The sequence below is a fragment of the Dryobates pubescens genome, chromosome 1, assembly GCF_014839835.1.
Source record: "Dryobates pubescens isolate bDryPub1 chromosome 1, bDryPub1.pri, whole genome shotgun sequence".
Classification (NCBI taxonomy): domain Eukaryota; kingdom Metazoa; phylum Chordata; class Aves; order Piciformes; family Picidae; genus Dryobates; species Dryobates pubescens.
Window position 1 is genome coordinate 37,133,372 of NC_071612.1, and position 15,866 is coordinate 37,149,237.

The 15,866-nt window shown below is 43.6% G+C and overlaps 1 protein-coding gene across 6 annotated transcripts in view; it reads right to left on the reverse strand.

Moving 5' to 3' along the window:
* Positions 1 to 236: 236 nt before the first annotated feature.
* TBC1D1 (TBC1 domain family member 1) overlaps positions 237 to 15,866 on the reverse strand; it is a 110,221-nt gene continuing 94,591 nt past the window's right edge. For 5 of the 6 annotated variants that reach the window (XM_054164117.1, XM_054164090.1, XM_009896556.2 and 2 more), the window contains 5 exons: positions 13,321 to 13,565; positions 12,731 to 12,890; positions 7,517 to 7,686; positions 4,447 to 4,617; positions 237 to 1,813 (listed from right to left, as the gene is read on the reverse strand). In XM_054164117.1, the coding sequence (XP_054020092.1) occupies positions 1,613 to 1,813; positions 4,447 to 4,617; positions 7,517 to 7,686; positions 12,731 to 12,890; positions 13,321 to 13,565 (947 nt within the window). In that variant the 3' untranslated portion in view covers positions 237 to 1,612. Of the gene's footprint in view, positions 1,814 to 4,446; positions 4,618 to 7,516; positions 7,687 to 12,730; positions 12,891 to 13,320; positions 13,566 to 15,866 lie in introns of those variants that run through there. The other variant, XM_054164122.1, reaches the window with a different exon arrangement.

Genomic DNA, 15,866 nt, shown 5'->3' on the forward strand with positions numbered 1-15,866 from the left:
TTACCTGCACAGTAGATGAATGTTACAACTCTCCTATAAACTACAACCACAATGTGCTGGGGGCGGGGGATGTTGCATGAGGAAAGGGGAAAAAAAGCAAAATAAACTCTCTTCTGCATTGCCAGGCAGAGAAAAAAACACAATAGAGTAAAAAAACAAACCCCTAACAAAGTAAAAACCTGTGTGCTTGAAAGTGGTAAAGATAAAAACATCAGGTTAAGAAAGGAAAAAAAAAAAGAACTAACCAAACCCAAACACAACCTGGCAAAAAAAATTTGGATCTCCAGCCTAACACAACACCAATGTGGATGAACTCTGTTCTTGGGGAACTGAAGAAAACTGTGGTACTACTCCTAACTGTGAAGCGAACCCAAACAACTGGATATCCATGGATATTATTGCACTTGCAGCAGTGGTGCTTCCTAACTGGCCTGGAAACATTCACTGTATTAAGGAAAAGAAGAATTATCTGTTTAGTTTTTAACATGTGTAATCTTCAAAGCTGCTTTGTGAAAAAGAATGGTGACCTATTTCAGACCCTTTCTAAACCAGTTTAAGCATATCTGGCACAACATGAAGCTCTTGAAATGCCTCCACTACTTCAGAAAAGAAAAGAAAAGAAAAAAGTCTTCAAGAATAACATTTGAGAGGGGACAGAGGACCAAATTAGGGGAATAAAAAAATGATAGAAAGGGGCATTAGTCTCCCATCAAAAGGATGCCTCCCATCACACAGCAGATCAGAAATAAATAAGATGAAATTTGAAAAGTCTTGAGCCTAGCTCCATGGATGCTGTTGCAGGAGTCACAGGCCTCACCAAACCCATGTCAGTGTGTGTTGTAAAGCATAATGCAGTTGCTATATACAGGATGCTTATTAGATAATGCCAGCTAACAATGCTCTAAATTAATGGCTGTTAAACAAAAGAATGTTCTGAAACAATGTACTTAGAAAAACAGACAGCAAACCTCAACTATGCATAGTTACATAGGAAGAGGTCCAGCTCTCTGGAGTCCAATGGAGTGGCACCTTCAAGCATCAGGAAGCACTTTTCTGAAGCCTAAACAAGACCATTAACAGCCAAGCTGAAGGGGAAATACACCCTTAAAAACATCTCAAGTCCAGTCACAAACCTCTATATCAATGTTATCACCACAGAGCTGCAACAGGGCAGCCATCCCTTCAAAGGTTTGACACTGCTGCATTTCCCCAGAGGACCTTCTCAAGGATGTACTGTTTAACATGGTGGTGGATCCACACACAAACCAAGTATGTGATCAACACAAAGCACTTAGGTGCACTTAGGTTTCAGAAGCACTTATGGAAGAATCCATGACACCTTTACAGTGTGCTGTGTATGACTGCACTTACAAGTCCTGCTTACTATCAGTAGGCATCTTACTGCTCATAGTATTTCTAGATACTATGAAGAAAGAACCTTCTCCCCAAGCTTCTCTGATATGGGAAGCCTCCATGCCTGTATCTTGCTTTGCTACAGTAAGGCATGTACAATGAAGGTGACAATGTCAAATTCCCAGGGATCGTGACAAAAAGACCCACTTCTTCCCTTTGTTTCTTGCTCAGCTTCTCAGCTCCATTACAGCTGTGAATGTCAGTCAGCATCCATGTGTTCTTGTCCAGTCAGAAGAGGCTTCCCATCAGTATCACCAATCTTCTTCTGCATCTCTTCCACTGCTTTCAGCAAAGCTGCTCTCTCTTGCTCAAGGGTGAGAATGGACTGCTTCAGTTTGCCTTCATTGCTCAATAAAAGCTCTACTGTGGCTTCAAGGTTTTGGATCTTTCCATTAGCCACCTTTCAAAGGAAGAAGAAAAGAGGAGTGGGGAGGAAGAAGGGGAAGAAAAGAAAAAAAGAAGAAATCAATTAATAACCAAACCAGACCTTAAACTATTTTTGTAGACAGTTGAATACATACAAAACACTTTCCAAATGATGAAAAATTGCAAAGGCAAGTGCAAGTATGGATGTTATTAGATTTTGTATATTTCAGATTACAACTAGGGCTTTGCCTATAACAAGAAACTTCCCCCTCGTAACTTGATTCCCTTGATTAGTTCACAATTAAACTCAGAATGGGATGCAATGTAACTGCATTAGAAAGTTACTAAGTCTACTAATTATTTACCAAAGAGCTGCAGGTTAAGATAAGCCTCTGTTTGGGTCAGTTAGGAGACATTTTTGGCCAGTTCTATTTGTTGAATTGCAAAGCAAAGAAATCCTGGTCTGTTAGCTGCATCCTCACTTCAGCATGAACTCCTTCCTGCACCTGTTATGTTACAAAGTCTGTGTCTTTAACAATAATCAAGAGACTTGAAATGCCTGCTTCCTATCCCTTTCTTCATCTAAGGAAGTGCTTGGTCAGAAGTTTTATAACAAATGCCCTGTTATGACAGGCTGTGAGAGTTGGGGCCATTCAGGGTGGAGACAAAAAAAAAAAGACTCCAGGGACACCTTCTAGCAGCCTTTCAGTACCCAGAAGGAGGCCTACAGGAGAGCTTGGGAGGAACTTTTTACAAGGGCTTGCTGTGATAGGATGAGGGACAATGGCTTTGAGCTGGAAGAGGGGAGATTTATATTGGAGATTAGGAAGAAATTCTTTACAGTGAGGGTAGTGAAACACTGGAACAGGTTGCCCAGAGAGCTTGTGGATGCTCTCTTCCTGGAAGTGTTCAGCACCAGGCTGGATGGAACCTTGAGCAACCTGGTCTAGTGGAAGGTGTCCCTGACCATGGCAGAAGGGTTGGAACTAGGTGATAGAATAGAAAAGAATAAACCAGGTTGGAAGAGACCTTCAAGATCATTGTGTCCAACCTATCATCCAACACCACCTAATCAACTAAACCATGCAACCAAGCATCCTGTCAAGCCTCACCCTGAACACCCCCAGCGACGGCGACCCCACCACCTCCTCAGGCAGCCCATTCCAGTGGGCATTCACTCTCTCTGTGTAAAACTTCCTCCTAACCTCCAGCCTAAATGTCCCCTGGTGCAGCCTAAGACTGTGTCCTCTTGTTCTGGTGCTGGTTGCCTGGGAGAAGAGACTAACCTCTGCCTCACTACAACCCCCCTTCAGGTAGTTGTAGACAGCAATAAGGTCACCCCTGAGTCTCCTCTTCTCCAGGCTAAGCAACCCCAGCTCCCTCAGCCTCTCCTCATAGGGCTTGTGCTCCAAGCCCCTCACCAACTTTGTTGCTCTTCTCTGGACTCGTTCCAGCAAGTCAACATCCTTCCTAAACTGAGGGGCCCAGAACTGGACACAGTACTCGAGGTGCGGCCTAACCAGTGCAGTGTACAGGGCACAATGACCATCTTGCTCCTGCTGGCCACACTGTTCCTGATGCAGGCCAGGATGCCATTGGCCCTCCTGGCTGCCTGGGCACACTGCAGGCTCATGTTCAGCCTACCATCAACCAGCACCCCCAGGTCCCTCTCCACCTGACTGCTCTCCAGCCACTCTGACCCCAGCCTGTAGCTCTGCGTGGGGTTGTTGTGGCCAATGTGCAGAATGTGTGCCAATGTGATCTTTAAAGTCCTTTCCAACACAAACCACTCTAGGATTCTATGACTTCCTGAACAGCTGCACAAAAACACCCCTACAAGAGACTGCTGCAGAAACTGCAGACCGAACAGGCACCGAGCACATACTAGAAATTATTTCATATCTTGTCTAAAGTTCTTTTAAAAAAAGTCTGCCAAGAAAGAGAGGCTCAGAGACCTTATTGCTGTCTACAACTACCTGAAGGGAGGTTGTGGCCAGGTGTGGGTTGGTCTCTTCTTCCAAGCAACCAGCACCAGAACAAGAGGACACAGTCTCAAGCTGCACCAGGGGAGGTTTAGGCTGGATGTTAGGAAGAAGTTCTTCACAGAAAGAGAGATTGGCCATTGGAATGTGCTGCCCAGGGAGGTGGTGGAGTCACCATCACTGGAGCTGTTTAAGAGACTGGATGGGGCACTTGGTGCCATGGTTTAGTTGATTAGATGGTGTTGGGTGATAGGTTGGACTTGGTGATCTTGGAGGTCTTTTCCAACCTGGTTAATTCTATTCTATTCTATGACAGACTAGTATCCCTGCAGCCACTCAAAATGTAAAAATGAAGTTGAGAAAGCACTTTCTGTATTTTGAGTCATCTTCTACAGCTATGATTTGAATTCCAAGAGAAGAGACAGTGTGACAAATCAACTGTTCATAAAGTGCAAGACCATGGTCTATGCACCTCCCTCAGTTTCTCCTGCACTTAAAGGCAAAACTAAAGAGAATTGCAAGTGGCTACAGTTTAAAGGCTAAACTAAAGAAAACTGGAAGGAAGATGCTACACTTTAAGGTCACTAGCCCCAACGCCAGCCTCTCCTGAGCCTTGATGTAGGATGTTCTCTTCTGAGAAGGTGGATAACTGAGAATGTAAATTAACTATGAACATAAGCTGTACCTGCAGTTCTTCCAGGAGATCAAAGTTCTGTTTGCGCAAGCTACTGTTCGCCTTCTCTAATTTATCCAGCCTCTGATTGTCATTTAACGAGGAGTCTATAAGCTCATCCTGAAGCACATGGTATTCAACTTCATAAGCTTGCAACTGCTTGGCAATATCCATTTCAAACACCTGTTGGATAAAAAAAAGTGTTATTAGGTGCTGTGCAGATGAAAGCCAGAGCTCATTCAGTGCTCTAAAACCAATGACTGAGATATTTAATCACCGCATACAAGGAACTTCATGTTTGCCATTCGCATTTCCTAGTGTGCAATACATCAGTGTTGGATCTACTTCAAGCCTTTGCCACTGATTTGCTGCCTGACTTCAGCAAAAACACTTGCACAAAGGTTTTCAAGAAGTGTAGACTCTGGAGGGTGTTCCTCTCTTTAGAAGTGAATTGAATGCATTTCACTTTGGCAGGGACCTTCCTGGACCTACTCAGAATGAGATGTCACTATACAGAAGTGTGGTCCAGACTCATGTGCCACCTATACAAGCGTAAGGCTCAGCAGAAAGAAAGCTTGACATGCAAAGCAGTAAATCTGCTAGGTTTAGTTATGGTTCTACAGTCCTCCTAGAGACTGAGAGAAAATGTGATGGTGATGAGACATTGGAACAGGTTGCCCAGGGAGGTTGTGGATACCCCCTCCCTGAAAGTGTTCAAGGCCAGGTTGGATGAGGCCTTGAGCAAACTGGTCTAGGGGAAGGTATTCCTACCCACGGCAGGGGGTTGGAACTAGATGATCTTTAAGGCCTCTTCTAACCCTAAGCATTCTATGAATCTATGAAAATGAAATCATCCAGCCTGACGCTCACAAGCTTAATGAAAACACTATGTAACGTCAGAGCAGATTTCTATTATTGTTAACTGTGGATCACTGCAATAAACGTCAGTCTTGCTCATGAATATTAAGAAAACTTCTTTTACCAGCAGGTAAATAAATAGAGATGCACAGAGTACAGTGCTATTGTACTTTCTTTTTTCCCTAGGTTTTGGCAAATACCTGCCTTCAAATTTATCAGGAAATATGACTTCAATGCCCCTAAGCTAGTCAACTCCTCCAAAAGCAGTGAAGAGGGTGGTAAATTAAAAGCACAAGTGTGCCAACCAATGAACAGCAGAAAGAAAAGCTGCTTGAAAAATGTTTTTGCAAAACAGCCCAAGCATGGAAGTTCAAGGGTTATCTCTTTTAAAAACCCTGGTACTTAATTCCTTTGGGAAATGAGTCAAATATCAAATTGTATTTTAAATACCTGTTGAAATAACAAGAATTATTTCCTAACTGATTTACCTGCTTTGTCTATAAAACTTTTAACTGTTGGCTAAAGGAAACATCAGCGTTCTAGCACCTGGTACTGATGCCATACCAAAATTCTCTCAGCTGCACAGCAGCAGCACACAGACTGAGCATCCAAGTGCAGAAAGCTGTACTGGATTTGGGTAGATATGGATTTTCCATTTTCTGTAGATCTGAGCATCTCTGGAGAGAGCACACTGGTGAAATTTCAATAAATCAAACTGTGCAACTCAGCAGAGCAGAATGCTAGTTCCTCTCATGACCCCTGCCACTTCCAGCCTCTGTGCTCTTGAGAAGGGAGGGAAATCACTGCTGACATACCCACAGTATCAAATCTGAAAGGGGGTAAAGCTTGACTTCTAAATGAGGTTACTGAAGGCAAGTTAAGGCATGCAAATGAAGGGCCAGGCTGCAGAAGGTGTGAGGAGGATGGAGATTAGCCTAGGAGCTCTGGATGGACTGCAGGCCGGGCCAAACAGCTACTCTCTTCAAAGGCAGTCCTCATCAAAGTAGGGGAACTGCTCTCTTTTCAATCTACTTCCACCTGCCCACTTGAAACTCAGAGCAGTCAGAGCTGCCTAAACAGAGCATCTCTCCCTCCTGCTGCTCAGAGACAGTGGTTTTCTGCAGGTCACCTAAGCACTTCAAAACTCTGCAGAGGTGTGCACTCCAGGCTTTTAGCTTGGCAGAGAATGGGTGATCCTCTTGTGTGCCCTAGAAATCACTTGCTTTCCTTCTCCTCCTACAGGATTTCTAGTTCTCCCTTCCTTCCTTTGATAGTGAACACTAAAAGAAAAGTTTCTGATCATAATTTGAGCCTGTGTCCCTTGGAAGCTTTGCTGCTAGGGATCAGAAGTGAGCCGCTTGCAAGCAAGGGTACTGCACTGCTGCCTGCTTCCTATAGGCTTTGCAGATCTCCTGCAACCCTTGCTGAGTGGCAGGCACTTGCAGTTCTGCACAGTACATCCCTGTTTTGGTCCACAAAAGGCCTTCAGGAAAACCAGATTAAATCCTGCTCCAAATGAGATGTCAAATTTAACAGTTAGGGTTTCTGAACAGGCAAGCCAGAACTGCAATAGTTTGTGATTTATTTCTTTTTCAAATTCCAGTGATCCTTTGGAGCCTTCTGCTACCTGAGCAATATTGCATCATTCTCCTTGTCTGCCATCAAAGTGCATCAAGCATTCCCCAGCTTTGCTGCCTAGGGTCACTGCTCACTGCAAGAGCCTGCAGTGCCCCATGGACTCCTGGCAGATATACAAAGGAGCTGTTGTAACATACTGAACCACCACCACCACCACAAAAGCCAACACAGACAAAAGTCAACACCGGGAGGCTTCTAATTTCATTAAGCAAGGTCAACACTTGTGAGGTCAATTTCTGTTTCTGAAATGAGACTTGGAGAGCAAGACTCTTTGGAGACAGGAAATCTCAGAAGGCTTTCAGCCCACCTTGCTGCTTGTTTTCTGGAATGCACCGTGTATGGGCTGTAATATTTGCTGCCAGTAACTAAGTGTTGCACACTTCCAAACCAAAAGTAACCTCATTTTTTTTAAGGGTTCATGAAATGACCACAACCAACACACATGTCACATGCTTGCATAAGTTTCCAGTATCTTCAGAACTCCAGTAACAGAATTCTCAACTTGAGGTAACACATGACCCTGTTGTGGTTCTTCTGTCAAGAGCATTCTTTTGCACACTACTCAGATGTCCAGATTATTTCATACCTGACTAATGGTCTTTTCCATCTGTACCAAACCCAAGTTGGGGAGAGTGCTTTTAATAAAATCAACAATAGTTTCTAGGTTCTCATGCTGCAGAATCAAGGGCTTGTGGCTTCCCAAGAGGCTTAAAGCCACTTTAAATATAGCCTCTGATCCTTGAAGAAAGAGCATATCTGTGAAAACAAAGAAAAAACCCAACACAGTACATAAAAAAGCTCACATTTTTGATGAGAATATTAATACTGTCAGATGTCCAAGGACAGCTTCTCACAGGAGCAATCTGGAGGCTAGCTATGCTGTGCCAGATGTGTTTTTGTTACTAGGGCTATGGCTTTAGAAGTCTTGTAGCATCAAGATTACTACTGTGAACAGCACACTTGACTAACACAACCCACTCTCAATTTTTTTTAGTGAGGTTTCATCCAAAAAAGCCAATTCAAATTTAAACTAAGGACACAGCAAACCAGGAGGTCAAGTTTTTAAGTGTTGCCACCTTTTGTCCATGTAATCATTTGAGAGGCTTTTTTTTTTACCCCTTTTGACATGTTCATGGGAACCTGAATTTGAACAGAATTCTAATCCCAACAGAACAGGTAATGGACACAACCCAAGATCTGATCTGATTTTTTTCTCATCCTGGTAGAGCAAGCTACAAAATCTCCCTGGGCAAGTGCTTATTTTCAGTGTGTCTCTCAAGCACTTCCGTTAATATTCCAATAGCTACGTTACTAAGTACCATGAAATCTTAGTAAGGCAGCTGAAGTATGAAAATCGCAGGGGGCCTTGCAATGCCAGCACCTGGCATACGCTCAAGCACACTGAAACCACAGTACATGATGACCTTTCAATGCAACTTCCTTTCTTTTCTTTTCCTTTACAAATTGCCTATGTCTTTACAGAGGAAAGAAACGAAGGCTGCAATAAGAGCATCAGACTCAAATCCCATCTTCACAAACCCATCTGTCCATGGTACAAACAGCACTGCCCTGCATTTAATTTCCCTGCTACTACAACTCAGAATCTGATCCTGGTTGTATTGAGGGACTTGCTATTGGCAAAAGCATCTAACATATGAAAGAATACTGATGGAGATGGAAATGAAGAGAAGATATTGTGGCTTTATTCCGTATTTGGTGAGGGGTTTGGAGCACAAGCCCTATGAGGAGAGGCTGGGATTGCTTAGCCTGGAGAAGAGAAGGCTCAGGGGAGACCTTATTGCTGTCTACAACTGCTTGAAGGGAGGTTGTAGGTAGGTGGGTGTTGGTCTCTTCTGCCAGGAAACCAGCACCAGAACAAGAGGACACAGTCTCAAGCTGCACCAGGGGAGGTTTGGGCTGGATGTTAGGAAGAAGTTCTTCACAGAAAGAGTGATTGCCCATTGGGATGTGCTGCCCAGGGACATGGTGGAGTCACCATCACTGGAGGTGTTTAAGAAGAGACTGGATGGGGTGCTCAGTGCCATGGTTTAGTTGATTAGATGGTGTTGAGTGATAGGTTGGACTTGATGATCTCAAAGGTCTTTTCCAACCTGGTTAACTCTAGTATTCTATTTTTCACAATGTATTTTTATTTTTAAAGAGTTTCTCTCTTGTTCTTTCCCTTTTTCTCTCTGAAGCTCTGAAGGAAGTCACAACCACTTACGAAGGTAGCACAATGACATCAAATAAATACTATGTCTTAATGATTAGACAAAATAAAAGAAAGAATAATAAAGAAGATAAAAATCTCAGCACATAGTATGGAAAACAACCACAACTAGCAAGCCCACATGTATCATAGAACATATGGAAACACTGGCTATCTTTTTCAGTAGTGGCAACCTCTCTGTCCCAGTTTGTACCAGTACCAAATTTCCCCTTGCACTCTTCTGCCTGTAACACAGAAGCCACACCTCAGAGTCACCATAGTTGGAAAAGACCTCTAGGATCAAGTCCAATCACTATCTTACTCCTCTCTCTCTATGAAAGAAAAGCATAAGTAATAACTAATCATTAACATTACACTTTTCTGCCATCTGACCTAGGAGTAGTGAAGGATTTTTCACCTCCAACCAATGTGAAGTCCAAAGGCAGGAATGATTGAAAGGTGGTAACAGAGCAGGCATCTGCCTTGATTCCCTATGGAAGCTGAGGACTATGGGAATATGCTTCATAGGGAAAGCTCTAAATGCAGAGAGGGAATGCTGAACAACAGTGAGAAAGCACAAAGTGAAAAAAGGGGTGGAAAATAATGCATGATTCAGCACCTGCCCCATAAAGACACATAGATTAACTCAGGGTGACCTATAAGTTGTTAATGAATGTCTGAGCGAGCTGAGCTGATAATCCAGGGCTGAAATCCCTCTCTCATTTAAAACAGCAAGTAGTTAACAAAGACCTATTTGTTATCCACTCCCCACGCTTCCCATTAAGTGGGCTGCCAGCCAACCACAGCCCAGTGAAGGTACCCAAATGAATGTCAACATGACTGGCAGCCTACAGGATGAAAAAGACTCAAGTTTTATCTACAATCCTGAAACAAAATAAACATTCTTCTACCAAGCCTCCTCCATTAATAAGTAATAAATAAGGGTATTAAAGAACAGATCTTTGTTAAAGCTGTATTTCATTAGCTCCTGCTCAGGAGAGCTGTTGAAAGTTTGGACAGATAATTAAAAAGTTAAAAGCAGTTTTGCAATTTCACTCATAAAACAGTCATTGAGTTAACCTCTTTATAGCCCACTTCTTTCATATATTGCTTTTAAGATCACAGAATCACAGCATGGCAGGGGTTGGAAGGGACCTCTGAAGATCATGCACTCCAACCCCTCTGCTAGAGCAGGGTCACCCAGAGTAAATCACACAGGAACATGTCCAGACAGGTTTGGAATGCCTCCAGCGAAGGGGACTCCACAATCTCTCTGGGTAGCCTGTTCCAGTGCTCTGCCACCTTCAAAGTGAAGAATTTTTTCCTTGTGTTCCAGTCCGTGTCCATTGCCCCTTGTCCTATCACTGAGAGTCTGATTCTACCCTCCAGTGCCTACAAGAAGTACTCTATGGAAATCTAAAGGAAGTGGTCTGCAACAATGGGATTATTAAACAGCTTCATATATGAAAGGTTCAGAGACACCATGTGAGAAAAAGGCAGTGTACTCCTACATTCTTGGTGAACTTATAGATCAATTACTCCAACATTAAAAGACCATAGGCTTTCATCCCAGGAGTTCTGATAAGCGAGGAATGAAAATATTATGTGTGCTCTACACATGGGTCAGAGCTGATGGGATCCTATCTTGCTATGCTGCTAACAACAGCCACTAGCAAAGAGTCACCTCCAGCCTTTTTCAGGTTTAGAACTGTGTTTTAGAGGTAAAGATGAGATTTTACTTTTGGATATAAAAGAGTGTCCAATGCTCTTGACTTCTGTAGTTCCAATAAATGGGGCAACCCTCAATGTCAGTACAGGCTGGGAGAAAGCTCCAATCCACCCTGCTCAGTATGTGATGCAGTACCACATAAAGAAATTAAAAAATAAATAACTGAAAAATAAATAAAGCATCTCCTCAAGTACCAAACAATTAATCTATGAACTGAAGAGCTGTAACATAAGATTGAGGTAAATTCTTAATTGGAATTGAACTTAAAACCTGAGAACTTTACTTCCATAGATTCTAAAGCAGGTAACAGAAGTGAATTTAGCTCTTCTTTAGTTCAGGTGCTTCCAAACATTTGATGATCCAAGGGGTGGAACACCTCTGCTATGAGGACAGGATGAGGGAGCTGGGGTTGTTCAGCCTAGAGAAGTGTGGCCGTTTGACGCTGTGCCTTTAAGAAAGGGGCACACTGGCTAAATGTTTGTAAAATATTTTGGTAGTCTAAACGAATTTCATTGGTAGGATTGTGGGAGGAGAGATTGGACCCAGGGGAGTTGGGAACTTTCTCTCAGTCTTCCTTCCTTCACTGTCCCTTTCGGCTGGATCTGCTTCTGGGATTCTGGCCAACTAAGATAAGATACTAACTCCCTGTGCAAGGCCTTTATTCTTTTCCTGCCCTGTTAACTGTCCTCGTCTCTTCTTCTACCTCTTTTGGGGGAGAAGGGAGGTAGGGGGTTGAAGGGGGCACAGGGGGAAGCCCCCTCTGCGGGGGGTCTGGTTTCTGGTTGAGTTCATTTGCTGTATATTCCTGTATATACTGTAAAATACCTGTGTTTGTTGTGTTGCATCTAATCTGTTTCCTTGTAAAATATAATCTCATTTCTCCGACTGGGTTTAGCCGTGGTCTCTTTCTCAGTGGGGGAAGGAAAGCAGAGCCTTTCCTTTCAAACCACCACAAGAAGACACTGGGAGGACCTTAGAGCTGCCTTCCAATACCTGAAGGGATCCTACAGGATAGCTGCAGAGAGATTTTTCATGAGGGTGTCCAGCAATAGGACAAGGAGTAATACTTTTAAGCAGAGAGAGAGCAGGTTTAGACTGGATCTTAGGAAGAAGTTCTTCGGTACAAGGGTGGTGAGACTCGGGAGTAGGCTGCCTGGGAGGGTTGTGGAAGCCTCCTTCCTGGGGGTGTTCAAGGACAGGTTGGATGAGCAGCCAAGTCTAGCTGAGAAGTGTCCCTGCCCATGGCAGGGGAGTGGGAGTAGATGACCTCTGAGATCACTTCCAACCTATGATTTTTGGAAAGTGGGATCATCAGTCAGGCTAAAACTATAAGGAAAAGAAACATTAGATTAAAAGCCCTCTATTTCTGTAGAGTAATCCATATTTAAACTGCAAGGACTATCTGTGTGAGTGTTTTAAAACCACAGATTAATTTTCCACTGACATTGCTGGAGACAATGTTAACGGAGAAGGTGGATAGATTTCTCAGATGATACCTTTGTTACATCTCTTTCTAGCTGGAAACTAACAATTGTCACTGCTGAAGGGCCATTGTCATAACACCATGACTTCATGGCACCAATTTCACATCCTCTCTACAAGTGCTTACAGGGTGGGAAAAGGTAAAGATGAGGATAAGAAGACTGGATATTTTGGGACTGTTGTATGCTTTCCTCTCTCTTTTCAGTTGATTGTAAATACATATTCCATAAGATGACCTCTGCTGTACTTCTGCTCATCAACAGTAAGTAAAATACTCTTCCTGGGTGTCTGAAGCAGGTGGGATAATAATGGTGTTCTAACACTGGAATTACAAATGTAACACTTTGAAAAGAAAAGACAGAAATTTCAGGAAAAATTACCAAACACTCTGGCTACAAATCCGAGGGGAAATTGAGAGGCAAACATGGTGAGAAACCAGGGAGCAGCATAGAGGCTGGGGCCAATCTCATGTTCTTCTAAGTGGTTATAGAGATCTCGATGGTAGTCATGAAGGAGTCGAGACAGCTGATACATCTGGATCTGTGCAGAGTAAGAACAAAGAGACTACAGATAAACGTCTTTTAATATTCACAGTAGCAAGGCCCATGCTTCACACTCTAGAAGCAGTGAAAGATACCTGTCAGCTAATGTTTAGATGGAATTACGTGAAGAAAACAAATACTCAGAAGCCACCTGAGAGACCCAGGGAGGGTCACCTCGTTTGCAGGGTCATTTGAACCTCATACAATAACGTAACAGAATTCTTCTTGTTTATGGCTTTCATCATGTCCCTGGGAGTCTTTTTGTTTGAAACTGGTGTATTGAAGATGCTGTATTCTCCTCCCAGATTATCTTCCCCTATTTTTGAGAATTGAATTTAAGCTGAAGTCCAAATTTTGCCAGAGCTACCTCTCTTGCACTCTGATGATGTGGCATTAGCAGCCTTCTGTTAGCAAAACTGAAATCCTACCTGTAAAATTGTCATGTCTGGACGGTACTGTTTCCGCAGGCCCATGTCAAACATGAGAAACTTTAGCATTTTAAAAGCATCTTCTTCACTCATATGAAGTAGTAAGACTCCAGCTACAAAACTAAGGCCCTGGCAATATCCTACTTCCTGGTCCAGAAGTGAATAGGCCTTCAAAATGTTGTAGAGTGACAGCTGCCCAGCTCCCAGCTGCGCTGAGAAGTACGGATGCGTCGGAAAGGTGCGCCCTGTGGAAAGAGCCAAAGTTAGTGACTTTAAACTAAACTAACAACAAACCACAAGAAACCTTTGCCATGTTATCAAATGAAACACTCATTCAAAAAGGCAGATTATTTTGAGAGGTAGATTCTGAGTCAACCCACAGGAACACCATCAAGAAAGGGAACAATACAAAAGTACTGACTCATACTCTGCTGTTTCATTACGGTAGGTGCAAGATTCATTCAGAACTTTTCAGGGGGATGGGGACAGGCTCTTGGTGGGAACAGCTGAGCAACCAGTTCTTAAGGCTGGCCCTTCACTGGTTTGTTACAAGACTTATAGGGGCTGGTTACCTGTCATAGCTAGAGCCTTGATTCAGTGGCTCAGTGAGTCCTCTTTTCTTAAGAACTTTTAAGCTAGTGTTTGTAGCTTTTAGACAACCATTGGACTCAGACACAGACTTAGAACTTCTGAGCTCGCTGGGTTGAGGTCCCTTCCCTTTCCTTTTTCTGCGTGCCTTCTCTTCCATTAAATGTGTCTCATCACCTCCCTCCTTGCATTTATCCCTATCCAGGGTCCTCCCTGCAATGTGAGACTCTTTCCATGAACTGATCCAGTTCACTAACCTGGCCGAAATAACTCTTTTAGAATTGAGTTGGTTGCTCTGCCCTGTCCCTCAGCTGTGTCAGCTCCAGGAAGTGTCCCATGAACACCAGCACAAGTGACAGGCTGGAGAAATCATAGAATGATACAATTGTCTGCTTGGAAAAGACCTTGAGATCACTCGGTGCAACCATAACCTAACATCTCCTTGTACACAACTGTTAGACCATGACCCTAGCACCTCATTCAAATGTCTTTTAAATACCTCCAGGGATGGTGACTCTACCACCTCCCTGGGCAACCTGTTCCAGTGCCCAATGACCCTTTCAGTGAAGAAATTTTTCCTATTATCCAATCTAAACCTTCCTTGGTGCACCTTGAGGCCATAATGGGATGACAGGAACACCAAGAAGTTCAAAAAAGGGAAGGACAAACATCCTGCACCTGGGGAAGAACAACCTCATGCACCAGTATATGCTGGGGATCACCATGAGGGTGCTGATCCTCACCAAGATGAACATGGGCCAGCAATGTGTCCTGGCAGCATCTTTGCAGTAGGAGGAGCATTGCCAGCAGATCAAGGGAGGTGATCCTACCCCTGTATGCAGCACTGGTGAGGCCACACCTGTGGCCAGCTCTGGGCACTTCAGTAAAAGAGAGATGGACATACTCAAAGAAGGGTCACCAAGATGATGAAGGGACTGGAGCATCTCTCCTATGAAGAAAGGCTGAGAGAGCTGAGACTGTTTAGCCTGGAGAAGAAAAGTCTCAAGGGGATTTTATCATCTGCATGAATATGCAGCAGCAGAAGAGGAGGGAGACAAGCTCCTCTCAGCAGTGCCCACTTAAAGGACAGGAGGCAATGGGCACAAATTGACCGACAGGAAATTCCACCTAACGTAAGAAGAAAGTACACATTTTTTGTTGTAAGGGCGGCCAGATGCTGGCACAGGCTGCCCAGGGAGGTTGTGAAGTCTCCATCTATGGATGTACTCAAAACCTGAGTGAACATGGTCCTGGGCAACCTGTTTTAGACAATGCTGCTTTGAGCATCAGGGGTGGACTAGATGATCTCAACAGCTCCCTTTCAACCACAACCACTCTTTGATTGTGTGAACAGAGGCATTAAAGGCTTCACTTTTGCACTTGTCAAAAACTTTTCCAAAAGGGAATATTTTCATTTCTAGGAAAAAAAAAAAAACAACAACCCTCCTCCTCTCAGATTTCCCTGTGAAATACCTCAACAGACAAGACATTTGAATACTTCTTTTGTTCTGGTATTAAGTGGAGCTTGTTTTTCAGTTGCCCACTTGTTAAATACCACCCCACCCTCAAGCTCCTGGAATGCTGCTGTACTGCCAGATAATATCAGAGCTCCTGTTTCAAGAAGACAAAGCCTTGGGCTAGAGTCCTTCTGCCTACCATATGCTAGCTGCTCTTGCCTGTCACATGGGACACTGGCATACAGTTCCTGAGCAGGTCTTCCCTGGCTGGGCTGTCACAGAGCTGAAGTTTACAGAAGTATTCCCTGCTTTCCAAAGTGTTCCTTTGCAAAGGACTCCTGTGACCAAATAAGTTACTACAGGAAAGTCTAAAGGCAGATGTGTAGTGCCACTCACACAGCGTGAAGAAAAGTTACGATCTGAGCAAGAACAAAGAACAAGATCTGAGCAATGCAAAGTTCTGAGGAACCCAAACAGTAAATGGAGGAGGAGCAGAACTGC